The sequence below is a fragment of the Thunnus thynnus genome, chromosome 7 (assembly GCF_963924715.1).
Source record: "Thunnus thynnus chromosome 7, fThuThy2.1, whole genome shotgun sequence".
Classification (NCBI taxonomy): Eukaryota; Metazoa; Chordata; class Actinopteri; order Scombriformes; family Scombridae; genus Thunnus; species Thunnus thynnus.
Window position 1 is genome coordinate 34913904 of NC_089523.1, and position 27800 is coordinate 34941703.

Sequence of the window (27800 nt, forward strand, 5' to 3'; positions counted from 1 at the left end):
TGTGTGATATATATGTGTTTCTATTCTGGTGGATCTGTTTAGTGTTATTACACTGATGTGTGTTTAAATGTTGATGCTTTAGCTGCACATTTTCTTTCACAATCATGCATTTAAACTTGTTAAACTTTCACAAAGCTGTGAGAAAGTGTAAAATAATTACTGCAACATGTTCATCTGCCAAACTGTGTTAATAATGCTTGAAGAACCAAATGAAGGATCATGTTAAACTCCACACAGGTTTCATATTTCACACTTGCTGCCTACTTTGACACTGGAGTTTTTAAATATCTATACTTCCTGATTATTCTGGCTTTTTATATCGCAATAGTTTGTTCCAATGTTTTTCTCATTGTGGTTATCTGTATGAACAGAAGCTTACATGAACCTATGTACCTTTTTCTGTGCAGCCTGTTTGTAAATGAACTGTATGGTAGTACAGGGTTGTTTCCATTCCTTCTGGTTCAGATCCTCTCTGACATTCACACTGTTTCTGCTCCTTTTTGTTTCCTGCAGATTTTCTGTTTGTACTCTTATGGAGGTATAGAATTTCTGACCTTAGCCATCATGTCTTATGACAGATACCTCGCTATCTGTTACCCTCTGCAATATAACACACATATGACACCTAATAAGATTGCCAAGCTTACTGCTCTAATATGGATCTATCCCATTCTCATTAATATTTTCATCGTGGCTTGTCTGACTGTCCCTTTGCAGCTGTGTGGAAACATCATTAACAAAGTTTACTGTGACAACTATTACGTTGTCAAACTGGCCTGCTCTGACACAACAGTCAATAACATTTTTGGACTTTGTCACATGTTCACCGTAATCTTTGGTCTTATACTTTTAATTCTTTACACATACATGAGGATTCTTAAAGTCTGTTTTTCTGGTTCTAAACAGACCAGAAGGAAAGCCGTCAGTACCTGCACACCTCATCTTGCTTCCCTGCTCAACTTCTCTTTTGGAGCTTTCTTTGAAATAGTGCAAGGCAGATTTAATATGAGCAGAGTACCAAATATGTTGCGCATTATTTTATCATTATACTGGCTTACATGCCAGCCGCTCTTCAACCCTGTACTGTATGGACTGAATATGACCAAAATACGCATCATATGCAAGAGTCTTGGTAAAAGAATGTAGAATACTGGTGTCATCTGTCATCTAACAAATCTGTTCCTCTGGAATAACCAGTAAAAACACAAACTAACAATAGTAGTGTTAACAGTGATGAGGACTGTATAATGTGTCTGAAATGTGTCCTAAATGATGTCAAATTAAACATGTAAAGAGTTGCTTTGAATCTCTGACAGGTTTCAGTCACTAAAAATCAGTTCCCTAAACTGATTCTTGAGACGAATTCTCAAATGTTTAAAGATCTTTTAGTCGTTAAAGTCAGTCTATCGTCTGAACTGTGTAGCTTATTCATAAGTTTAGTGAATCCTGATGTGTGAGATGGCTTCAGCCTTCACCAGTGACTCATTATTTTGTTGCTGTATTAGCACTTGAATACTTTCAGTTTTTATTATTTATTCTAACTTAAAGACAAACGAATTAAAGATTTTAAATTTAGTCTAGAATATATGTTGATGTCCTACACAGTCTCCAAAACATGTAGAAGTGGTCTTCTCTAATGCAGCCGTGAGGAATCTGTGGTCCATTGAACACTAATTCTTCATTCAGAACATACTGCTTATGAGTGTACATGGATGTTATCCCTGTAATAGTTTGAAGAAAAGACTAAACTCAACAACAAATGTTTTTGATGCCCATATTTAAAATAAGTTACGAACAATTCATTAATTAGAGTCTTTTCTGTACATTTGTTTTCTTAACACCTCTTTTAAAGGGTAAAATTGACAAAATGCAGAGCAGTGACTCCTCCTGGAGTCAACACAATAATTCACTTCTTTAGTTTTGAAGAGGCTTGATTTTAAGAAGAAATTTAATTCCCTTTCCCCTGCACCACCCTGCACCTGTCTATTTTCTAATATTTATCAAGTTGAAGTGATTTTATCAGGTTGTGCTTATGTGTTATGTTGTGAACGTGTAAACTGTATCTACAAAAACTGATCAGGGTCCCTAGTTTCACAATATGTATTTACAGATTCAGTAGGCAGAGAAATACAATAAATAAATCAATAAAACATAACTTGTTTCTGTTTGGTTTTTAGTCAATTTGGAAACAGTTTTTGTCTTTTGAGCAGGTCGATAGATCGCGGTCACATCTCCTTTAAGATAAGAGTATGCACGCACATCCAAACTGAAGCTTGTAGGTGCTGAGCCGAATATGAGCAAAAAGTCAAAAAACAAAGACATAGCTTGCACACCACAGGGCTCCAATGTCCACCTGAATTTGTTGCACAAAGATGACGTTTCGAGCACACCTGGTCTTCATCAGACTCAAATGACAATAGCACAACGCCATTTTAGACAAGTCACATGATGTGGTCACATGACCCTTAACTCCAAAGTGACCCAAATACATCCCAGGGGTAACAATTCGGGATGTGCAGAGAGCCCAGTATTCTACTACTGAGCTAAAACTTTACTCATCACCTCATTGCAGACAGACCTCTACCTATTTATACACCCATAACACAGACAGCACAGCGTGTAACGTGTAGTGAAGAACTTCAAAGGTGATTCTTGCTTTGCATTTTTCATTTATTGCCTGTTTTTTTACAACCTAACTTTGTGGAAAGGAGAAGGGGAACAACAGGTTATGGAGAGTCTCTTGGGACCACTTTGCTTGTATCAGTAGCTCAGCTTTATCTCTGGATAGGGCTGCTTGATATTGGCAAAAATCATAATCACAATTATTTCAGTCAATATTGAGATCATGATTATTTAACACATTTACTTTTTGACTCTCATTTTTGCCAATGCAGATATATGCACATATTTTTTTCCACCTGGCGTAGGAGACTATTACACCTGCAATCATAGATTGTACTAATGATCAAGAAAGACAATATATGAGGGAAGAACTTAGGAAGACTGGAGTTCCAGAGCTCAGCATTAAAACTTTAATAAACCTGCCAAGTGGGTGGAGCAGCAGAGTTTTCATTGAGTTTATTAGGCAGACAGGATTAATGTTTAGGATTTAATCTTTGGTCTTCAGTCCGAAGCAGAGGGTGGCGGTAATGTACCTAATACGCTGGTTGCCAACCGCTGTTATAAAGAAAAAAGAAGAGGAAGAAAAAGTTTTTTCAAACAGAGTGGTACATCCTGTCAACCGAGGGGTTTCCTATCTGTGCAGACAAACACCGAAGCTCTCCGTTTGGATCCAACCAGAGCACCAAGCCCTGGTTTGTTATTCAGGTTAAAGTGGCAGCTGAGTGAAGTGGAGCCTGTGGAGGAAACACCAGTAAGCCCCATTGTCACTACAGGCTGATTCACTCGCTACAGGTGAGTTTCTTCTTGTGGAGCTGACATGCAAACTATTTTGGTTTAGTAACTTTCAGCTGTCAGTTAGCCTGGTGAAAGCAGGTTAGCCGGCTGCTGGTTAGGAGCTGCTGCTGACAGACGGCCGGTTCTGTGGATAGAGGCACTCGACGCCTGTTGGAGGCGTTTAGGGAGGGGCGAAAGCGCACCACTGTAAAGGGAAGGGGTGTGCTAGATTTGCAACACAAGACAAAACGAGAGCATCATTACAAAATGACAATAATAAACAATAAGCGTTTTATCTCGATTATCTTGTTTTCAAAATCATTGGAAGCCAAAATTGTAATCAAATATAAAATTCGATTAATCGCACCGCCCTATCTCTGGGGAACATTAGGAAATGTGTGTCATGTAGCAGGTGGATGTGACTCCCCTCGTTGAGACCTGCTGATAGACGTAAGACGTAAGAGAGACACTGAGATAGCGATGTAACCGACCTGTGAGCTGGTATTTAACATGTTTTTCTTCCTGAAAAAATATTTGTATGAAACAAATATTAGCAAAAAACCCCACTATTTGTGCTTTTTCGAATAACGTATTTGTATTCAGGCACACCCCTAGTAACAATATATACGCTCAAAAATACACACAAGAATATACAGAAAAATATATATAATCTATATGTATATGAAAGTAAACATGATAATGGTCGTGTACATAGTACTGTATACAAAAAGTTCACGATTCAATGGTGTGTGACAACACTTGATAAATATCAAGAAAAAACTTTGTTTTATAATAAATATACACAGATATAAATAAATATAAGAATAGGCTGGTGTAAGATAACATTAACTAGATTGCTACCAGAGAAAACACTATGTGTAAAAGTATGCAACAATACACTATGCACAAATATATACAAAAATATGCTTGCAAAGGAAACCTAAAGTAGGATATCCTAGAATACCATCGTGCTTTGGGAGCCTCTGTGCAGCGCAGTTCCAAGATGTGAGTTAACATCTGTGTCGTTGCCTTGGAAACTCTTGGTAGCGTAGCTCCTTTTAAGGAATAGGCAGTGCGTAAAATGTGGCGTAGCAGGTGAGTGAGTGGTTGAGTGAGAGAGCGAGCGGTAGAAAAGTGACAATGAATGCGAACGGAGCAGAGGAAAAGGTTCGCAGGAAGTTGTCGATCTGGCAGTAAACGTACAGTACAGACTACAGTGTGTCACTTAATAAATGCTGCAGCTTGTCAAAACCAAGAAAAGTCACGTCTGTTCTTTCCCCAACTGCTAGAAAAGTGAAGGGGGTTAGCTCTGAAGTTAGCAACAATGGGTTAGCCTAACCTGAAGACGCTAAATAGAGAAATAGAGAACCGCCGCCACGCCACAGCAGTCAACCTAGGGGAAACACTGATCATATACATATAGATTGTATGTATTTTTATTTATATTCTTGTGTGTATTTTTGTATGTATATATTGTTATCCCTGGAATGCACTTGGGTCACATCAGAGTTTATGGTGATCACATCAGGTGACATGTATTCATGTATATATCTGAGATGGCGTCGTGCTATTGTCATTTGAGTCTGATGAAGAGCAGGTGTGCTTGAAACATCACCTTGGTGCAATAAGTTATTGTGGATATTGGAGCCCTGCAGTGTGTAAGGTATTTCTTTGTTTTTTAACATCTCCTTCACTAACAAATGCCACGCCATTTGTGAAGTATTTAAAAGAATAATTTATTAGATTTGGTGAGAAGATTCAGGAAGAATGGGATGAGGGTTGATTGCCGGGGGGATGAACGGGAGCCGGGGGTTCGTAGGGGTCGTATATGGTGGGATAATAGGGGACGAGGGGAGGGATGAAAGGGGGTTGATTGGATGGGGATGAACAATGGGAACAAGTATCCTGTATGGATGGTTTGGATACAACAGGGGAGGAGGTCTGCTGTCAGGGGTAGGTGTTTCAGTACGAGCTGAGATTCTGTCTGTCTTAAGCCTTTGATTAACATGTTGACAGGGGAGTGAGAAATCAAAAGGGGCTGGAGCTCCAGAAAGCAGTTTGATGAAGAAATTTAAACTGCTCAGGTACTCTTGGATAGTGGATGTTCTGATTTTGAGAACTGAATGGGCATGAGTGAGGAAGCTGGGTAATGTTATGATGTCGATGGACAGAAAGGGTAGACTGTGCACTGTATGGAAGGTTTGAAACAGAACCATCCTGAATAGTATGACAAAAGAGTTTTAGGTTCAAGACTATTGACTATGATTGCTTTTCGCAACGTGGTGACCAGGTAGAGAAACTGAGGATTCAGGTGAAGACTGTGGCTGAAAACGGAGGGACCAGTGTTGGATAAAGATCCAAGTCTGCTGCCGAGGATTTGAATTTCTGAAATGAAAAATGGGAGACAGAGATGGAATTTTGTAGCCTGGAACATGGATGGTTTATCTGCGTGGACAAGGATAACTTTTTGGACCACTCATGCCCCTAAAGAAGGGCAGCGATGACTATGGGGTAGGTCCCCTAGACGAAGGAGAGAGCAAGGACAGTTCTGGCGGTCAATCCGAGGCAAACCATCTACTGCCGTAGTAACTGCCGAATTCGATGGAGGGAGTCTCATCAGTGCTCAACTGGATGTCTAAGCTGGAGGAAGGCGGACTTGAGGGTAGCGACGATACAATGGGGTGAGGATGATGGAAGTTGTACGGAAGGTGGAAGACGTAAGGAAGTTTGTGGTTGTTGAGCAGAGTGCTTCGGAAAGGGACTCAAATATCTTGGGGCTGCTTTTGTGCCCAAAAGTGAGACGGACGGCAAAATAGTAACGACCTTACCAAGAAACGCCAAAGAACCTCCAGAAATCAGAATGAATAGGCAAGACTTTGAAGGTATTAGTGATATCGGCTATAGCCAACCAGGCACCATGGCCAGCAATACGGACGAGGTTGATGGCATGTGATTTAGTTGTATAATGCATTGAAAAAATCTGCACTGGGGATGAGGCTCTTGATACCAGGTGTGGTGCTATTTCTGTTTCTGCAGCTTTGACATATTTTTATTTTATTTTTTTATTGTTGCTAAGAAGCTTTATTTACATCGACGTCCTGCTCCCTCTTCCTGTGCAGCTTGTCATGTGCAGTAACATGCAGGGAGATTTGTAGACGCCAGAATCAAGATTGTCAACTTATTTTGATTAATCCTGCAGCTGTAGTCTGGGGGTCTTGCTCCTATATAGGGCCTGTTACATGTCTGCACCTAGAAGCCCATCATTTCATTATCCCAGCCCTATACATCATGTACATTATGTGTATCCGTTTGGGCTTGTGCTCTAACTTTAAAAACTACTTTGGTTAAACATTCAGATTGTTTACTGAGAGATTGGTGGCATTAAGATGGAAGTGAGGCCATCAACCGGTTATGTTGTGACATCAGGAACCCGGAGGGAAAAGGCCAGAGATGACATCAGATAATTAGGTCGGTCTGTTGCTGTGGGCATCTTCTGTTTTTAAAGTTTAAAATAAGCAGACGCAGAGTTTCAGTTCAGTTAGGAGGGACTCAGTTTACAGAAAGTGCATGTTAGGATTCATGTGATGTTAGATCTGTGTCTTTTCATATTGGATTGTTGTATTATACAAATTTTATATCGAGGAAAGGTATAACACTTTTTACTTTATCTATAAACAGTTTTATTTGTTTTCATGATGATAAATGAATCACTGTCATTGCCATAGAGTGTCTTTATATATGGTTGATGATTTAGCCTAAAGTGTAAACTACACCTTTACAAATCTATAACAAACATAATAATTATGATTAGTTCATCCACTGAATACTGTTATGATTGCTTAATGAACTAAATGAAGCATCATGAACTCTACACAAGTTTCATATTTGGCTCTTGTTGCCTACTTTGACACTGGGTTCTTTAAATATTTATACTTCATGATTGTCGTGTCTTTATATATGTTAATAGTTTGTTCCAATGTTTTTCTCATTGTGATTATCTGTATGAACAGAAGCTTACATGAACCTATGTACCTTTTTCTGTGCAGCCTGTTTGTAAATGAACTGTATGGTAGTACAGGGTTGTTTCCATTCCTCCTGGTTCAGATCCTCTCTGACATTCACACTGTTTCTACTTTCTTTTGTTTCCTGCAGATTTTCTGTGTGCACTTCTATGGAAGTGTAGAGCTTTTCACCTTAGGTGTCATGTCTTATGACAGATACCTCGCTATCTGTTGTCCTCTACAATATAACACACGGATGACACGCAGCAAGGTTGCAGTCCTTACTGCTTTCGTGTGGTTATATAGTGTACTTGCAACTGTTGTCATGATGTCTTTGAGTGCCACTTTACAGCTGTGTGGAAACATGATTCACAAAGTTTACTGTGACAACTACTCAATCGTCAAACTGGCCTGCTCTGACACAACAGTCAATAATATCTATGGCATTGTTTACATCTTTACCGTAATAGTTTCTCTTATAATCCTAATTGTTTTCTCATACATGAGGATTCTTAAAATTTGTTTTTCTGGTTCTAAACAGACCAGAAGGAAAGCCGTCAGTACCTGCACACCTCACCTTGCTTCCCTGCTCAACTTCTCTTTTGGAGCTTTCTTTGAAATAGTGCAAGGCAGATTTAATATGAGCAGAGTACCAAATATGTTGCGCATTATTTTATCATTATACTGGCTTACATGCCAGCCGCTCTTCAACCCTGTACTGTATGGACTGAATATGACCAAAATACGCATCATATGCAAGAGTCTTGGTAAAAGAATGTAGAATACTGGTGTCATCTGTCATCTAACAAATCTGTTCCTCTGGAATAACCAGTAAAAACACAAACTAACAATAGTAGTGTTAACAGTGATGAGCACTGTATAATGTGTCTGAAATGTGTCCTAAATGATGTCAAATTAAACATGTAAAGAGTTGCTTTGAATCTCTGACAGGTTTCAGTCTCTAAAAATCAGTTCCCTAAACTGATTCTTGAGACGAATTCTCAAATGTTTAAAGATCTTTTAGTCGTTAAAGTCAATCTATCGTCTGAACTGTGTAGTTTATTCATAAGTTTAGTGAATCCTGATGTGTGAGATGGCTTCAGCCTTCACCAGTGACTCATTATTTTGTTGCTGTATTAGCACTTGAATACTTTCAGTTTTTATTATTTATTCTAACTTAAAGACAAACGAATCAAAGATTTGAAATTTAGTCTAGAATATATGTTGATGTCCTACACAGTCTCCAAAACATGTAGAAGTGGTCTTCTCTAATGCAGCCATGAGGAATCTGTGGTCCATTGAACACTAATTCTTCATTCAGAACATACTGCTCATGAGTGTACATGGATGTTATCCCTGTAATAGTTTGAAGAAAAGACTAAACTCAACAACAAATGTTTTTGATGCCCATATTTAAAATAAGTTACAAACAATTCATCAATTAGAGTCTTTTCTGTACATTTGATTCCCTTTCCCCTGCACCACCCTGCACCTGTCTATTTTCTAATATTTATCAAGTTGAAGTGATTTTATCAGGTTGTGCTTATGTGTTATGTTGTGAACGTGTAAACTGTATCTACAAAAACTGATCAGGGCCCCTGGTTTCACAATATGTATTTACAGATTCAGTAGGCAGAGAAATACAATAAATAAATCAATAAAACATAACTTGTTTCTGTTTGGTTTTTAGTCAATTTGGAAACAGTTTTTGTCTTTTGAGCAGGTCGATAGATCGCGGTCACATCTCCTTTAAGATAAGAGTATGCACGCACATCCAAACCGAAACCATCCAAACCTTTAATCCAAAATCAGAGGGGGGGGGGGCATTTCCACACATATTAACCTCAAAATTGTTGTTGTTCTGGAGAAAAACAATTTACTGAGCTTTGACTATTTTAGATTATACTCAAATTTGTGCCTAGTTTATAAAATGTTAAATGGTTTGTCCTCCTCCACTATGTGACTATGTGTTCACTCGCTCAGTAAGTTCTATTAGATCCTCCAGAATATCCTCTATACATGATTGGACCATTTCATCACACTGCATTTGGACAGTCAGCTTTCTCTGTGAAAGCCACAACTCAGTGGAACGTCCTACCTGATGATATGAAGAACTGCAGTTTTATCAATACATTCAAAGCCAAATTAAAACATCTGCTAAAGACCAATCAGCTGTGTGACTACTAAGTCTAAACTCCATCTATGGTCTTCTCATTAGCGCAGGTAGTCTTGCTTTTAATTTGACAAGTTTACATTATTCATTTCTGATTGACATTGTGGGTGTATGTGATGTTGTGTGTAGTTTTTTCTATTTTGTATTTTGTATTTTGTGTTCTGTGTGTTTTTTGTTTTGTACTGTTTGTTGTTGTGCTGTTGTATGTTTTGATTGTTGGGGACAACGGATGCAAATCAGCTTCAAGCTAACTCCGGTGCATCTTTAATGTTTAAAAACTGCACACTGTCCCAATCAATAAATCAAATTGTGTCATTACTGAGAGATCGGTGGCATTAAGTTGGACCTGAGGTCATCAACAGGTTATGTTGTGACATCAGGAACCCGGAGGGAAAAGGCCAGAGATGACATCAGATAATTATAAAAGCAGAAGCTGCTGATCAGACGAGGAGGATGAAAAACAGACTGACATCAGCTTCACAATCAACACCAGCTACTTCATCATGTGTAACCAAACATCTTCTTTTCTGTCCTGAATTGTGAGAAAAGGTGAAGGATGTGTTTTGGTGGTGATGTTTTCTAAATGATTGCTTTCTTATGAATCTGTTATTCCGAATGTTTCAGTATGAACAGCTCTATCACTACAATCACCTTCACAATCTACGGTGCACTCGGTCTGTATAATTCTGCGCTTGTCATTTGCATCTTAGTCCTCTACATTTCCGGTTTGTGTGTTAACTTTTTCCTCGTTCTGGTTATTTGTGTCGAGTCTCGCCTTCACAGACCGATGTACGTTCTGTTGGTAAATCTGTCTCTGAGTGGAGTAGTAGGCAGTTCATCTGTGTGTCCAAACATCATCAAACAACTTGTGGTGAACAGGCAGGAGAGTTCTCTAGAGGGATGTTTGACACAAGTGTTTTTCACCAACGTGTACGGTGGCTGCATATTTTGTATTCTCGCACTGATGGCCTACGATCGGTTTGTTTCCATCTGTAAACCTCTGGGGTATCACTCCATCATCACGCCAGCTAGAGTCAAACTAATGCTGGCGGTGGTTTATTTCATCCTGAGCTCGTCCTCGATCATCCAGGTTTATCTGACGTCAAGAATCACACTGTGCAGACACACGGTGGATAAACTTCTATGTGACAGTCTGGTGATCGCAAAGCTTTCATGTAAAAAGACGACTCTGATCAGTGTGTACGGTCTGTGCTGCGCCGTCTTTGTCATCGTTTTACCGTGTTTTCTAGTCTTTCTCTCGTACTTTCATATTTTCCTGGTGATCCTAAAAACCTCGAAGGAGTCCAGGAGGAAAGCGCTGCGGACGTGCACGCCGCACTTAGTGACCTTCATTAATTTCTCCGTGGCGTCCTTTTGTGGTGTCACTTATAATCGTCTGAGTCACGAAGTTCCACGAGCTGCGAATATTTTCATAAGTTTGAATTTTTTTGTCATTCCCCCTCTTCTGCATCCCATAATTTATGGTATTAAAATGCAGGAGATCCGACAGAGTATGAACAGAATAATTAAATGGAGAATAATACAATCATGAACCTTTTTAAAGGACAGTTAATATTTTCTTCGTAGCTCACAGCCGATAAATCACACTGACTGCTGGTTGTTACGGTTGATGGATTGTTATTTTTGTTCACTGAATGTTGACACCTGGAACTATTGAATCAGGTATTGATCCCTGTGGAGGCTTCAGATCATCTCATGTAAAAAAAAAAAAGGAAACTGAAAGAGAGATTATTGAGTTTCTTTTATTTGAATGTTGCAAAGAGAAAAAAATCATAAACTAGAAATGTTCAACAATAAAGGGATTAAAAATAGACTTTTTGAGTTCCTGTCAATGAATAAGAATTGATAAATAAATTAAAGTATAGTCACCAGCTGTTTATTTACATTATTATTATTATTATTATTATTAATGTTTGTTGTCTATTAGTGTAACTGAGTTTGCTCAATAAAAACATTTTGCAATTTTAAAAAAAGGTCATGTTAAGCAACGTATGATCATATGATATTTAAATGATGAGAACATTTTTATTAAGATCTGTGTTGAAAAAGGGTTTTATTTACATAATCTATTAATCTGTCAATTCAGACCAAAACTACCCAAAGATTCTCTTTATTTGTTCTTTCTTCTTCTAAACTCTTCGGCCTATTTTTGTCACTATGTGAGTCTGTGTATATTTATAATGTGATATGTTTACAACATATTTGTGTTTATGTTGATTTTTCTGCATTCAGTGATAACGAACATGATGATGAATTGAATAAAACAAACCTTCATGTGTTTTAATTAAATGTGAGTTTATTTTATCTCCTCATTGACACTCTGGAGTTTTACACTGAAAGTTAAATCTTATCCGCCTCCCCAACTTCATTCAAACTTTATTTCACTTTACATTATTATTTTCATAATCAATCAATCTGTTTTATTAATTTATTATGTCTACAGACTGTTAATTTTGTCCCAAAAAACAATTAATATTCTGTCTTTCAACTAACTGACTACTTTATTATCAACTTTTAAAACTCAATCAGGGCTGCAATTATTCATCATTATCGATTTCTTATTTAGTTCATGAAATGTGAAAAACTGGAGTCAGTTTCTCAGAGGCTGCAGTGACGTCTGCAATGTTTCCTCTGACAGTAAAAGATATTCACTTCACTTCATGTATGATGAAGACAAACAGAAAATCATCACGTTTTAGAAGCTGGAAGTAGAAGTTTTGGTATTTTTGCCTGAAAAATGACTGAAATTATTAATTGATTATGTAATTAATTGCTGTTGAATTAAATTGTTGCAGCTCTAAACTTTTACGATTTAATATGAACTTTTTCCAGCGGAAGTAAAAACACACGTCCTGGTTTAGAGTTCAGGCCTCAACATTTACTGCTTTACCTTCAAGAACTTGTGCTTCGAAAACCTCAACATTTTTTAAAAGTTCTGACGTTAGATGATAATCACGCAATGAGAGAAAAATAACACTGAACAAGATGTGTGAAGTGACAAACAGCTTCACTCAGACTCAGCGATGATGGTCGTCTGTCTTCCTTCAAACATGATGGACATAGTCGATGCTTCATTTTGGATTTTCGGTGTTCCAACTTTCGGCCAATCACAACTCATGTTCAGAAATTGAAAATGTGTTTATTTTTGTACTTGCTGCTATGATTAGTGAATCACAGTCAGCTGAACCTTCACCAACGTAATAAACTACAAACCATTAAGTGTGAGGCTAATGTTAACTTTTACTATGCTTTATGTTTTATATTGAAGTATTCTTCTCCTACATGGCTCCCATAGGTTTATACTTTCTGAATGATTGTAAGATTAATACGCTAACTTATGTTATCCTTTTACATAAAAAACTGTGTTGTAATGGTTTGTGAATGAAACTTGAATTTAAATAAAAATAAAAACATACAGGCTCAAAAACTGCTGTTCATTGTGAATAAAAGAGATTCAAAAGACACCCAGCGACGCTAGAGTCGGATGCAACAGAACAACAGCTTAATAGTCCAACATGTGGAACAATAATTGTGGAGAAGGAGCTGACAGTCGAGGGAAGTTGGTGTTTTTAAACTTGCAGGTGTGTGTGGGTCAAAATCTAACCTGAATTTACAGGTAAGAAGAAGAAAAAACTTGAAACCAAACTCAGGCAGGAGCGTAAACACCCAGAGCGAAGGCCTGAAGCTGCTCAGTCGTAACCATGGCGACAGCATGGATGCAGAGAGCTAATTGGCCTGTTAGTGAAGCCGGCTGGAGCCTCCAGAGTGTCCGAGTGTCCACACAGACGTCTCTGGGGTTCGATGGAAAGAGCTGCTGGAGCTCCGCCGAGGCTCATTACTGCGACAGATACAGTAAACATGATGACATCACACAGGGACAATGCAACATGATTCATGAAATGACCTGCAGAGGAAATAAAGTTATAACAACTCACCTTTAAAGAATAAAGTTTTACAGGTTTGGTTGAGGCTGTTTTTACCTGAACAGGTGATTTCTGAGGTTTTTACGACCTCCTGCTGAATGAAATCTGCAGACATTTACTGTAACCTTTTATTTTACAGCTCCTTTAATGTTATACTAATAAATGGTGCAAATTATAAGAAAAAACTGGAAAAAGTGTTGGTTCAGTTGGTAACTGCTGACTCATTATATTTGGGTTCATATTTGTCAATCTGCAAAAACTCTTGATAAATTAAACGCTTCACAACTATTTAACTTACAGAAAATGTTCAGTTTTGTGTTCCAAACAGTAAACCAGTTAAATCTCCTGACAGTACCTGCTGTGTTCATTCTGAGGACATTTCTCTGAAAGGATTTTATGATTCAGTTCATATAAATGTGCTCATTATAGAGGTTTTTTAAAACCTAATATGTTCAGATATGCTGTAGTTTGACACACAAAACTACAAACTAAGTATTTGCGGTTTGTTAAACAATTATTAAGGGTCTAATTTATTAAGAATTTTTGCAAATTAACAACTATATATGAACCCAAATATAACAGATGGCACATACAGACTAAACCAACCACTTCTCTCTGTTTTTTCTTATAATTTATACCAAATTGCACCAACCTTTCTGTAAAATGTCTTAAAAGTTCACTATAACATACCTGCAAATTACTTATAAAACAGGAAAATAACAACATAAATGTGTTTACATCAAGTACAGAGAGAAATAAAACATGAAGAGGTTCCTTCATGTTAAATGTGTTTGACTTGTTCCTATAATCACTGTCATTTATTTAGATTTACTGTATTTATCACCTGAGGGAGAGTTTAGTGAATAAAGTAACTAAAGCATTAAACCAACATTAATGAGCTTCTGACAACACAGTCTCAGCGCAAAGTCCATTTAGTAGCTGTTCTGGAGCTTTTGATCATATCAACCAGGGTCTGAAAGTCTTGTTCCACCTACTGCACCAACAATAAAACCTTCTGTACTGTGCAAGAAGAAAAAAAAACACATTTCTAACATATTTAATATCTGTGAATCAAATTCCAAAAATACAAAATTTCATTTAACAGCAGAAATCTTGTAGACGACTTATTTCTCTAAAATAAGCTCGTCTTCGGTTCCCTTGTCAGAACTTTTTCTCATGTTTGATGAGTATTTGTATAAAACAACAAACAGCTGATGTTCCAGTTGGTTTCACCTGCTTGTTTTTTTAATTGTTCCTCACATTGTCCGTTTAGCTCTTTACGTTTTCTCCAGCAGTGATTGAGACCACATGATCAGAGCTGGTACTACACTCGGGTCCAGTCAGGGGTATCGAACATACTGACATACAGGTTCCTGAGAACCAAGTGGACCCGTGAAGACCTCTAGTCTACTTTGATGGTTTCCAGAAGGAAAGAACAAATCTCACACAATCATTATAAAAAGGATATTTAATATCTATGTTTCAGATATTTTATTTATTTAATATTTATTTGTATATGGACAAGTATATAACAGGAACTAGCGCCACATACCACAGCGTTTATTGTATAGACCAGCTTACAATGTCCGTCCCCAGATGAGTATAATACATATGAAACTGCACAAGACTCAACAACACATATGCAGACGTTACAACACGAACTCACAACAAAGTACATAAAAAAACAGCAGATATGCAATAATATTAATATCAATCTCATCAAAAAGAAGAGTTTTAATATTAAGAAATAGAGCTGAAGTTTGGACTTTCTCTTCTTAAAAAAATGACTCAAAACAAATAATAATATCAAATATTTATATCGTATATCAAAATAGTTGGCGACCAATTTAACAGTTGGCAGCTAATCAATTAAACGACTAATCGTTGCAGCTCTATATGAATATGTTATACCGCTGACCTAATGAATTTGCCAGAAAGTGACCCATGTTTGCTGAACCCACCCTAAGTAATTTAACTCTAAATTCATGTTAATATTTTTATTATAAAATAATCAAACACGCTGCTAGCTTGGCCATGTTGGTCACATGACCCTCATTTGGCGCGTGTCTTGACCAGGCTAGCATAAAAATGCTAAAGTTAAAGCTAGCTTCAGCTCTTCCCTGTTTAAACAAACAGCTGCTGGATGTTTGGGAAACGTTTCAGACACTGTGGACCGTTAAATAAATCACAGGTGACTCACCTGTCGGCTAAAACACGCATCAGACAGTTTTCAGTCTCCATCTTTTAGACGACGCGCTGATTTTCCCAGTAAATAGACGGAGCCGGTGTGTAGTTCAGGGGGACTGGGAGAGTGGAGTGTTACCAGTAAATACACAGTTACCCTGACAGCACTGGAAGAAGTACTCAGATCCTTTACTGCAGTAAAAGTACTAATACAGCAATGTAAAAAATACTCCATTACAAGTAAAAGTCCTGCATGAAAAATCCTCCTACAGTAAAAGTACATAAGTATTATGAGCTTGATGTAGTTAAAGTATTGCAGTAAAAGTACATAAGTATTATGAGCTTGATGTAGTTAAAGTATTGCAGTAAAAGTACATAAGTATTATAAGCTTGATGTAGTTAAAGTATTGCAGTAAAAGTACATAAGTATTATGAGCTTGATGTAGTTAAAGTATTGCAGTAAAAGTACATAAGTATTATGAGCTTGATGTAGTTAAAGTATTGCAGTAAAAGTAGTGGTTTGGTCCCTCTGACTGATATATTATTATATATGACATCATTAGATTATTAATAGTGAAGCATCAGTGTTAGAGCAGCATATTACTGTTGTAGCTGCTGGAGGTGGAGCTAGTTTACACTACTTTATATACAGTTAGCTAGTTTAGTCCAGTGGTTCCCAACCTAGGGGTCGGGGCCCTCCAAAGGGTCAGCAGATAAATCTGAGGGATGGTGAGATGATTAATGGGAGAGGAAAGAAGAAAAAACAAAGTTCTGATACACAAATCTGTTTTCAGTTTTTTTCAGTTTATTTCTTCCGTTTTCCCCATAACTTCATCTTATGATCATGTAAATGAAACAAGATGCGTCATCAAAATAATTCTACACTTTGCAGGGAAAAAAGAGGGATTTTGATATAACAAAAATATTGTTTTTTACACACATTGATCATTTAACAGGGACACAGGATTTTTCATTTCAGTCTGTAATTGATTCCTAAAAAGAGAAAAACGATTAAAGTTATGCCAAATTGTTTCCAGCATAAATCAACATGTTTCAGGGCGTTTTCAGTGATGGCTGTTTATCTTGAAATAAAACAGAATGAAGCAGATTACTGCAAATGACAGAAATAAAGCCTACTGGTTCATGTTTTGACTCATGATTTGTACAACTCAATAACACTCAGAATGACTTGATAAGAATGACAGTGAGATTTATTGCAGGATGAAAGAAGGTTTGTTCACATCAATAATCACCAAAACATTTTATTTTAAGATCAGCTGACAAACACACAAATTCCAGTCTTAAATTATATAATACAAACCTGTAGATGGTCAAAAGATTCATCATCCTCACTGTGGATCAAATAAGGGTTGGATTTGTTTTACTTGTTTACTTTTGGCAGGTGAATCCCGTTAAAAGGGCAGGAAGAGGAACATAAACTATAAAATGACCACATGAGGGCGCCAGCAGCACACAAGTCAACTGTTAATTAGAAGCCTGTGAGCACAGCTGATGATCTATAGCAACACGTTTCTGTGTATCACTGACACATATAAAACAACACTTGTTACCTCCATTACACTTCTGTGACGTCAGTAAGATTCACTCTGTTTAATGAGTTAGTGAAGGTGTGTAAAGGCCTTAACTCCAACTCACTGATATTGAATGATTTATCATCAGCATCTGAAGGTTTGAACATAGATATATCACCTTAAATGACTCCAGTTTTATGAGTACATGCAGCACTCTAATTCAAGTCAGTCTTAAACCAACAGTCTTCTTGCTGTAATCATTCCTCCTGTTCATACTGACCATTAGAAGATCCCTTCATAATGACCTTACAATGGAAGTGATGGAGGACAAAATCCACAGTCCTCCTTCTGTGCAAAAATGTATTTCAAAGTTGATCTGAAGCTAATATGAAGCTTCAGCGTCCAAATGAGTCAAATCAAGTAGATATCTTTCAACGTTACAGTCTTTTTAGTGCCAAAGTTCCTCTTTTTGTTACTATACTTCCACCTGCAGCTCAACAGGGAAACACTGTCCGAGGAAACACAAAGAGGGAATTTGATGCTAAAAAGACTGTAAATGTGTCAGATATCCACTTGATATGACTAACTCAGACTGCTGAAGCTGAATAGAAGCTTCACACAGACTTTTAAATGACTGTGTGGACACACTGTGGATTTTGGCCTCCATCACTTCCATTAAAACACATTTGAAGGATCTTTTAATATCCAGTATGAACAGGAGGAATGATTACAGACACCTGACTGCTGGTTATAGACATGATGGAAACACTGGGAACCTCCTTTAGTCAGCTGATAGCAGCAGCAGCAGCAGGTGAATCGTGCTCACGCTGGATGTTCGTCTTACACTTAATTACAAGAAATGACTCCATAGTGTTGCTGATGGTCGCGAACTTCACGCATCATTTTGAGACTACGTTAGGATGTAGATACTGTATAGTAGGCAGTTTCCAGTGTTGGTCACCTGTAGCAGGTAACAGACAGCGAGGCTGTGTGTTCCTGTGCTGCTGCAGTGGTGCGAGTGTCATAACTCGGCTCCTAGGCCATTACAAATGTGGGAACAGACATAACAGATGGCAGTAAATTAAAGATATTTATTATAATAAAGTAAACAACTGAAGAAATAATTGCAAATATGGAGTGTGTCAGTCAGTAACATCAGTAATGTAGGTGTGAACGTGTGAACAAGGTGTTGTGGAGTAAAAACGAAACTAGAATCAAATTAAAAACAAAAGCCTGCGGCTGTTGGCTGGGATGCAGCATTACACCCAGCTGCCACACACACATTCTCCCAGTTACCTTTATGCACACAAGAATATAACAACTCATTACCACACCAGCATCAATACACTTCAGGTAGGTTAGCTAGGGGCCGTCACAACAAGCCAATGCACAAGTTCATGCTCATTAAGGTATGTAGGACTGCAGCTGCAGATTATTTTTATTACCAATTTATCTGCCATTTATTTTCCGTTTTGTATATAAAATGGCAGAAAATTGTAAAAGAATTATTATAATTTTCCAGAGCATCAACATTTTACTGTTTAAGTCTAATTCTTTGCTCCAGAGAGGTCAGAATGGCAGCAATGAGATTTTCTACAAAGAAAAATTACAATGGAACATAACATTTAGGACAAGATCTTCCAGACCAGAGGTCAAATGCATTTACATGACATCATTGTCAATGTGGCAGCAAATGACAAATAGTACAAAGCACTTTTTTTTTTTTAAAAGTCCATGAAATGAACAGTGCATTGTATCAAAATCTCATTTTTTCTTCCTGTGAAGAAGATTTTCACTAAATACTAAATAGGATATACATGTGTATTATAAAAATATACCTAAAAATATATGCAAGTTTAGATGATGTACAGTGTGATTCCAATCCTGATGTTGAGCCTGTGAGAGCGCCACTCCAAGTCCTTCACTATATCTCTGAGGAGACCGCTAACCACCTGCAGCTCCTTACATGAAGCTTCCAGCACCGTTATGTGGTTATCAGCAGCATCGTCCATGTCGTCCATGCGATGTTCAGCTCTGAGGGTTCTTTTTGAAGAGTGGAAACACATCGTCCCTCCACCGACTTCTTCAAATCATCCACAAGTTTAGAAATTTTGGTGAGCTCAGCTCCCTTATTAGTGATGGCAGCTGATGTAGCCTCGTTGCTAGCAGAAATCTGTATAAACCTGCAAGCAGCTGTCAGAGTGGATGTTTCGTGTTTTTCAGGGTACGGATACTGGAACGATTACAGCTGTAACTAAAGGAGATACTTTGTCTGTGCAAATCCGTGACGGATCATCAGCAGCGTCGACATGAAGACCTGATGAACCGTGTTTCAGTCGGATCAGTTCAAGATTTCTAAATTATCTGCAATAAATATGTTTCAGCATCAGGTTGTCTGTTTTCTTTAATATTTATATTCAATATGCAGATCAGAATCTGTTCCATGTGGAGCAGATATTTCAGTTATTAAACTGTTTATTAATGAATTTAGGAAAGACAACAGATCACATGATCTATTTCTGTTCATGATACCTTCCAGTATCATGTTTCCCGTTGACAGTGTCTCTTGTCTCTTACTGTAAATCTCATTTCATTTTCTTTCTGCTTCCTTCCTCTCGGTCTCATCTTCATCTGAGCTTCTGTCTGTAGCCACCGAGCAGCTCACTGTATCTGCGTCACAGTGTGGTGGACTCAGGTGGTTCTGGTTTCAGACTCTGATAGTTCTGGTTTCAGACTCTGATTGTTCTGGTTTCAGACTCTGATGGTTCTGGTTTCAGGCTCAGACGGTTCTGGTTTCAGACTCTGATAGTTCTGGTTTCAGGCTCTGATTGTTCTGGTTTCAGACTCTGATGGTTCTGGTTTCAGGCTCTGATGGTTCTGGTTTCAGGCTCAGACGGTTCTGGTTTCAGACTCTGATAGTTCTGGTTTCAGTCTCTGATAGCCCTGGTTTCAGACATTGATAGTTCTGGTTCCAGACTCTGATAGTTCTGGTTCCAGACTCTGATGGTTCTGGTTTCAGGCTCTGATGGTTCTGGTTCCAGACGCTGATAGTTCTAGTTCCAGACTCTGATGGTTCTGGTTTCAGTCTCTGATAGTTCTGGTTTCAGGCTCTGATGGTTCTGGTTTCAGACTCTGATGGTTCTGGTTCCAGATTCTGATGGTTCTGGTTTCAGGCTCTGATGGTTCTGGTTTCAGACTCTGATGGTTCTGGTTCCAGATTCTGATGGTTCTAGTTTCAGACTCTGATGGTTCTAGTTTCAGACTCTGATGGTTCTGGTTTCAGACTCTGAGGAGACGCTAGTCTGGTCGTGTTGCGGTGCTGGAAGCGGACGTCGTTGTGTTTAACATGAAGCTGATGTTTAACGGATCGATATTATATTGTAAACCAGAATCTGACTCCTGAACTTCTGACTGACTGGTTCAGACTGTCGGTGACCAGTATCCAGCAGCGTTGGTGGTATAGTGGTTAGCATAGCTGCCTTCCAAGCAGTTGACCCGGGTTCGATTCCCGGCCAACGCAGAACTTTTCCTCTGTGAACATTGACACTGAACACAGCGGGCAGAAAGTGACTCATCATGTTTGGTTCCTTTATAAATGAAAGTGACACTAAATCTGACTTTTAATCAGCGTCTTTTTCGTTTTTTTTCTTTCTTCTCAACTTTATTGACAAAAGTCAAATTCAAAAACAGTAACAGAAACAAGAAGGAAACAAAGCGCGGGAATTCAGTTATGAAATAATAAAATAAAAATAATGTTGGGTAAAAATGTGAAAGAAACTTTTTACATTCAATAAAATAAAATAAAAAAAATTCAAGTAACAGTAGTCAATCATTTTATATGTTTTTAAAGCTGTTTGGGTATTTGTTGCTTTTTTATTTTGCATCTTGACTCAATTAGAAATCAGGTAAAGTTTCATTTTATGTTTGTGGAATTTACCAAAAAATTAAAATAATTGAATTAAAAAGCAAACATTCTCGTCCATTGAGTTATTTTCAAATAAATTAAATCACAATATATTTCTCTTGGTAGCTGTTAGGGTTTTTTTCTTTTAAACTTTATTAATAACTTGAACATAACACGTTATAACTGCAGTTTTGTAAATGAAGTGTACAGATTTATGGGCATCAGAGTTACATAAAAGTTCAGTAAAATAAGAAAAAACAAACAAACAAATAAATAAATAAATACAAAGACAAAGGGTTGACAGAGGTACAGTAGTTATGTACATTTAGTGGTCAGTTTCTGCTGTCTTTTTTTGCGAGTAGATAAAATATTTATGAAAAGTACAAAAAGATGGTTTAGTTTTTCTGAATCTTGACATATTTAAACAGAATTTACAAAGTATTATAAAAGTATTTAGGATAACTTTATGTCCTTTATCTTTCAATATGATACCAAACATAATTCCTGTAGGCAGCAGTTCCTTCATAAAGTCAATAATAAATAGTTTAATAACCGCTCAGAGGAAAAGAACTGAAACAGCTGTTTGTCTTCCACAACAAGAGAACATCAGACTGACCTGCTGGATCAACACCAGCCTGCTCCTTCATTCATTCATTCATTCATTCATTCATTCATTCATTCATTTTCTGTCTTTCTTTCTGGGTTACTTGGTTAATTTACAGCCAACACAAGACACTTTAAAACCTTGTTGGGAAAAGGAGGGAAACAAAAAGCTTTGGATGGACAGTGACACAGAAAGTCTCTCAGTTAAACTTTCATCCAGCAGCATCACTGTTGATACTTCACAGTAGATTTTACATTATTAGAAAAGAAGAGCAAAGATTGGAGTTTATTTACAGTTCACATACCATACAGGCAGTTATTGATAGTTAGCACAGTGAGTTTCATCTCAAAGCAGAGAAAAGGATGAGTGAGAAGTTATTATGTTTGTTAACATCGGTGGAAAGAAGATACAGAACCACTGACAACAATCATCTGTTCAGATTGAAGCTCATCAGCCAGTTTACAGTCGTTCAGACAGCAGAACGGACATTTTGATAGAAGTACAACAAACGTTATACAGAATTAAAATGATGGGTCTTACAGTAATATTTTTATGGGCACATTTTGGTATCAAATGATTTAACAGTTAGCTTCAGCAAGACAGAAACCAAGAGCATCATTAAGCAGAGACCGAAGGAAAGGAGGCAAAGGCAAAGGGAGGAAGAGGAGAGGAAGAGGAAGAAACAGGAGAGATGAGACAATAATATTAAGACTTCGATTTACACAGACTGGACTGAACTGCACACTGTTCAGAACACGTAAATATAATACAGACAGATGAATACTGAAGAAACAGGAGGGCATGTTCTGAAATATGAAAAGAATCTGAAAGATAAAAGTTTGATCTAACAATAAATACCGACAATAGAGTCTGATCATCACTCCGCACCAGCTGGTGGCGGTAACACACACACACACACACACACACACACACACACACACACACACACACACACAAAGAGGAAGTGGTCGGTTTGTGACTCGGAGATGGTTGTTTGTTTGTGAGGCTGAACTGTGAGCGGGTTGTTCAGACTGTTGTTCAGACTGTCGGAGCTTCTCTTCAGGCCGCAGGACTCTCAGGAAGTCAGAGTTTCAGTCTGAGTTTAAGCTGCTGTTTCTGTCCGCCATCTTACCGCCGCTGCCTGTTAGCTGTTAGCTTGTTAGCTACTAGCTGTTAGCTGTTGCTGTCATGGCGGCCGGAGGCGGCGCGGCTGCTGCTCATGTCGGTGATGTTGAAGAAGACGCCTCTCAGCTGCTGTTCCCGAAAGGTCTGTAACTCAGCACAGACACACACCGACTGTCTGTAACTCAGCACAGACACACACAGCGACTGACCGTTACTCAGCACACATTTCTGTAATATTATTATTATTATTATTATTATTATTATGTAACTATCATAAATACCTAACAGGCTTCTTGTTGACACATTCGGTATCTTCTCGCTGTTATTCTGCGTGTTTAAACTTCTGCATCATCATCATCATTTGACTGTTTAAGTTTTATAAATAAAGATAAAGAAAGCTTTAAAAATGAATGAAATGATGAGACATACAGTACAGAGAGAGAGAGAGAGACCCCCGTAAAGCTTCGGTGAACCTTAGTTGGGGTCTTAAAAGAACAGATATTCATCTTCATCTGTTCTTCATCATGCAGTGATTAGTTTCGGTGGATAATAATTATCAGTGCTGCAACTAACGAGTTTTCTCATCTTCTAACTCTCGTTTATTAGCAAAGTACAAAACAATTAAATATCAGGATCATTTAGGTTTTCTTAAAAAAGGTTTTAAAAGCCTTAAATTTAATTCACAAACATCTTAAATATGTTTCCTATCTTGTAGGCTGTAACGTTAGTTATCTCTGACTTTAAATAAATCAGTTAGTTTTTAATTCATCCTTCATCCATCCATCATTCATCCATCAATCCATCATTCATCCATCATTCATCCATCCTTCATTCATCCTTCATCCATCATTCATCCATCATTCATCCTTCATTCATCCATCATTCATCCATCATTCATCCTTCATCCATCCATTATTCATCCATCCATCATTCATCCATCATCCATCCATCATTCATCCATCAATCCATCATTCATCCATCATTCATCCATCCTTCATCCATCATTCATCCATCATTCATCCTTCATTCATCCATCATTCATCCATCATTCATCCTTCATCCATCCATTATTCATCCATCCATCATTCATCCATCATTCATCCATCATTCATCCATCATTCATCCATCCTTCATTCATTCATCCATCATTCATCCATCCATCCATCATTCATCCATCCATCAATCCATCCTTCATTCATTCATCATTCATCCATCATTCATCCTTCATCCATCCATTATTCATCCATCCATCATTCATCCATCATTCATCCATCATTCATCCATCATTCATCCATCCTTCATTCATTCATCCATCATTCATCCATCCATCCATCATTCATCCATCCTTCAATCCATCCATCTTTCATCCATCATTCATCCATCATTCATCCATCATTCATCCATCATTCATCCATCCATCCATCATTCATCCATCCATCCATCATTCATCCATCATTCATCCATCCTTCATTCATTCATCCATCATTCATCCATCCATCCATCATTCATCCATCCATCAATCCATCCATCTTTCATCCATCATTCATCCATCATTCATCCTTCATTCATCCATCATTCATCCTTCATCCATCCATTATTCATCCATCCATCATTCATCCATCATTCATCCATCATTCATCCATCATTCATCCATCCTTCATTCATTCATCCATCATTCATCCATCATCCATCCATCCATCCATCCATTCATTCATTATTCATCCATAAATCCTTCATTCATCCATTATTTATCCATCATTCATCCGTCCATCATCCGTCCATCATTCATCCGTCCATGTCCAGCTCCTGATCAATGAGTTATCAGTGATATTATCGGCAATGATTGTTATAAACTGACAGGAAGTGATGACAAATATGTGAAATTAATTGACGTTTATTTCAGATATGTTATTTTTATATGTATTAAATAATTCGAGCCTTTAATCATCACTGATGGTTTTTATTTTTATATTTTTGGTCCATAAAATAAAGAAAATGGTGAAAAATGTCGGTCAGTGTTTCCCAAAATCCATCTGACGTCTTAAAGACGTTCAGTTAATAATAAAATAATTATAATGAAAACAGAAAAGTAGAAAATCTTCACATTCGAGAAACTGATAACAGATGATCGATCGATCGATCGATCAATCAGGTAGTAAAATAGTTTCAGATTAATTTGCTTTATTTCGATCTTGTTTTTGTGTTTGATTTGAAATCTGAAGTTTGTTGTTTGACAGTTGAAACTGATCAGATTGATTATAGATAGGATTGATTATGGATCAGATTGATTATAGATCGGATTGATTATGGATCCGATTGATTATAGATAGGATTGATTATGGATCTGCTGTCTGTTCAGAGTTTGAGAACTCGGAGACGCTGCTGAACTCGGAGGTTCACATGTTGCTGGAACATCGGAAGCAGCAGAACGAGAGCGCCGAGGACGAGCAGGAGCTGTCCGAGGTCTTCATGAAGACGCTCAACTACACGGCTCGATTCAGCCGCTTCAAGAACCGAGAGACCATCACCGCCGTACGCAGGTCAGTGCCGACGGTCATGTGACCGCCGCGTCATCCTCCTCATGTTAAAGCTGATGACATCACAAGACAATCATTCTGTTCTGATGATTAATTGTTTGGTTTCAGGTTAAAGTGTCAGTTTGCTTCCTGCTGCTCGTAGTTAGTTACAGTCCCGCTGTTCTTAGAGTGAAGCTGATATTGATCCCACAGTGATTGATTATCTACAGTTACAGTTATCCTACTTTACTAATTAAAAGAATTAAAAAGACGTAAAGAAAACTAAACTGCTTCTTTTAAAGTTGATATAAACGTGTTTATGAGCTGATTATTATAACTTATAAAGATGTTTGTTTCCACAGGATCAGTTACAGTAAAGTAAATAAATGTAAACAGTATGTACACGTGTGTGTGTGTGTGTGTGTGTCTCAGGTTGCGTTTTAGTTGTAAATGAATGATGTTTTTATGAAACACTGATGTTTATCTCTCGCAGCCATTTTGGCTTCGTCTCTCCTCAAAGAGTTCAGATATCTGGAGACTTCCTGGTGAAATAAATACAAATAAAGTAAACAGTGAGTCTCAGGTGAGTCTCAGGTGAGTCTCAGGTGAGTCTGATCTGTTGTGTCTCTTCAGTCTCCTCCTGCAGAAGAAGCTTCACAAGTTCGAGTTGTCCAGTCTGGCCAATCTGTGTCCTGAAGCAGCTGAAGAGGCCAAAGCCCTGATCCCCAGGTGAGCCTGACCCCCTCACACACTCACACCTGGGGATCAATAATCAGTAATTATTGATCCCCAGGTGAGCCTGACCCCCTCACACACTCACACCTGGGGATCAATAATCAGTAATTATTGATCTGGTCGGTGTTAGGGTGATGTAGACTGGACTGAAGCCGTGTGATTGGTTGTTGGGTGAAACGTCACTGTGCTCCTCAGTACCTGTTCTAACAGGTAACACTGTAGCCAGATGTTCAGTTTACACGTCCAGATGTTTAGTATGAGAGGAGTCGGATCAGCAGTTATTAATGGAAGAGTCACAGATTTATAATCAAATCTGCAATGACATCATTACTTTATCTGTTATTTTGTAGTTTTATAGTTTAAATTGTTTGTTTTCAGGATTGTTTAGTTTTTATATCGAATGTCTTTGTGTTTCTTTGTGTTTTTAACATCTTGGGACCATGTTGGAAATAAGTTTCACTCTGATATCTCTTTGGTTTTTGTTTCTGTGTATTTCATATATCAGAGAAACGCTCAGCGTCTGGTTTCAACTGATCACAGAGGAAATACAGAGTTCAGGTGTTTTGTTTCAAACGTCACATCTGCTCAGATCATCAGTAAATATCTGATGTTTCCTTCGGGACAAACTGCACATGTTCAGCTCAGAGAACACATGATTCATCAGGATGTTTAATGATTATTATATTATTATGGTCTGTTTGATCTGAACAGAGTTTCTGCAGATTCAGTCACATTTAATTCCTTTTTTAAACCACATAGAATGTAAATTAATGTTTGTTTGATGGATTATTTATTACGGCACATTTACAGCATTTCCCAGCAGTTTATAACAATAATTCCTGATGACATCATTAATCAATTATAACGACCTAAACCCGGATAAACAGCATGAAATACATGGATGCATTAAATACTTAAAAACAATTAAAACACTTAATCTAATTCAGGAGAGAGGGAGCGGCGGTAGCTAGAAATAAAACTTTATGTTCTGATTGTTTCATGTTGTTTGGTTTTAAAGCAGAAATAAAAACAGTCAGCAGATGATTTACTGGAGTCAGACGCTCGGTGCTTTTCAGCTTTCATTCCTTTTTTTAATTCATCATGAGTCTAATCTGCAGGATCTACCTGGTTCCTCAAACAGGAAACACAAACAAGGACTTTTAGTTCCAGGTTTAGTTCCTGTGGTTCCAAGTAGCTGAACTTGTGGAAACGAGGTTTTAGTGATTCGTGGCAGACTGAATGTTGGACTGTGGTGTGTTTACACTTTGGATCTGACCAGCAGCTGTGTGTTTCAGTTTGGAGGGGCGCTTTGAAGACGAGGAGCTGCAGCAGATCCTGGACGACATCCAGACCAAGAGAAGCTTCCAGTACTGAGGACCAGGACCAGGACCAGGACCAGGATCCACACAGACCTCCACCAGGTCTCTGCAGGGTTTTCATGTCCAGCAGGACTGAACTGAACTGAACTGAACTGAACTGATCCTGATCATGTGATCTGATGACATCACTCTGAGGCACCAGGTGTCCCTGAATGCCTCGTCACTCAGGTGGTTTGTTTCCTGACGATCAGCTGATCGTTTCTTCTTCTGTCACAATAAACTGATTTGTTTTTTTTACATCGTTTCTGTCCAATCACAGCCGAGCTCATTTCAGTGTTTCACTCACAAACTGCAGATCTGTTTATTC

General features: G+C 37.9%; 4 protein-coding genes and 1 non-coding gene across 5 annotated transcripts; all 5 read left to right on the forward strand.

Moving 5' to 3' along the window:
- The first annotated feature begins 84 nt into the window (after nt 1-84).
- LOC137186825 (olfactory receptor 11A1-like) lies at nt 85-1624 on the forward strand. Its single transcript, XM_067595861.1, has one exon. The coding sequence runs from the start codon at nt 220-222 to the stop codon at nt 1144-1146; it is 927 nt and encodes a 308-aa protein (XP_067451962.1). The 5' UTR covers nt 85-219; the 3' UTR covers nt 1147-1624.
- Nucleotides 1625-5371: 3747 nt separating this feature from the next.
- Nucleotides 5372-8220, forward strand: LOC137186827 (olfactory receptor 4B13-like). Its single transcript, XM_067595862.1, has one exon. It carries the CDS (start codon nt 7258-7260, stop codon nt 8176-8178), a length of 921 nt encoding a protein of 306 aa, XP_067451963.1. The 5' UTR covers nt 5372-7257; the 3' UTR covers nt 8179-8220.
- A 1544-nt stretch (nt 8221-9764) lies between these two features.
- On the forward strand, nt 9765-11761 carry LOC137186828 (olfactory receptor 10J1-like). Its single transcript, XM_067595863.1, has one exon. It carries the CDS (start codon nt 10196-10198, stop codon nt 11120-11122), a length of 927 nt encoding a protein of 308 aa, XP_067451964.1. The 5' UTR covers nt 9765-10195; the 3' UTR covers nt 11123-11761.
- An 8917-nt stretch (nt 11762-20678) lies between these two features.
- Nucleotides 20679-20750, forward strand: trnag-ucc (transfer RNA glycine (anticodon UCC)). The gene has a single exon. It is a non-coding gene; the product is annotated as a tRNA-Gly (tRNA).
- A 1934-nt stretch (nt 20751-22684) lies between these two features.
- On the forward strand, nt 22685-27730 carry polr2d (RNA polymerase II subunit D). Its single transcript, XM_067595707.1, has 4 exons — nt 22685-23005; nt 25223-25403; nt 26013-26108; nt 27410-27730. Exons 1-4 carry the CDS (start codon nt 22927-22929, stop codon nt 27486-27488), a joined length of 435 nt encoding a protein of 144 aa, XP_067451808.1. The 5' UTR covers nt 22685-22926; the 3' UTR covers nt 27489-27730.
- The last annotated feature ends 70 nt before the right edge of the window (nt 27731-27800 follow it).

Coding starts and splice junctions, on each gene's coding strand:
- LOC137186828 (XM_067595863.1), top strand. CDS start 10,196: ATGAACAGCTCTATCACTACAATCACCTTCACAATCTACGGTGCACTC.
- polr2d (XM_067595707.1), top strand. CDS start 22,927: ATGGCGGCCGGAGGCGGCGCGGCTGCTGCTCATGTCGGTGATGTTGAA. Junction 25,404..26,012: donor ACCATCACCGCCGTACGCAG/GTCAGTGCCGAC, acceptor GTGTCTCTTCAG/TCTCCTCCTGCAGAAGAAGC. Junction 26,109..27,409: donor GCCAAAGCCCTGATCCCCAG/GTGAGCCTGACC, acceptor TGTGTGTTTCAG/TTTGGAGGGGCGCTTTGAAG.
- LOC137186827 (XM_067595862.1), top strand. CDS start 7,258: ATGAACTCTACACAAGTTTCATATTTGGCTCTTGTTGCCTACTTTGAC.
- LOC137186825 (XM_067595861.1), top strand. CDS start 220: ATGTTAAACTCCACACAGGTTTCATATTTCACACTTGCTGCCTACTTT.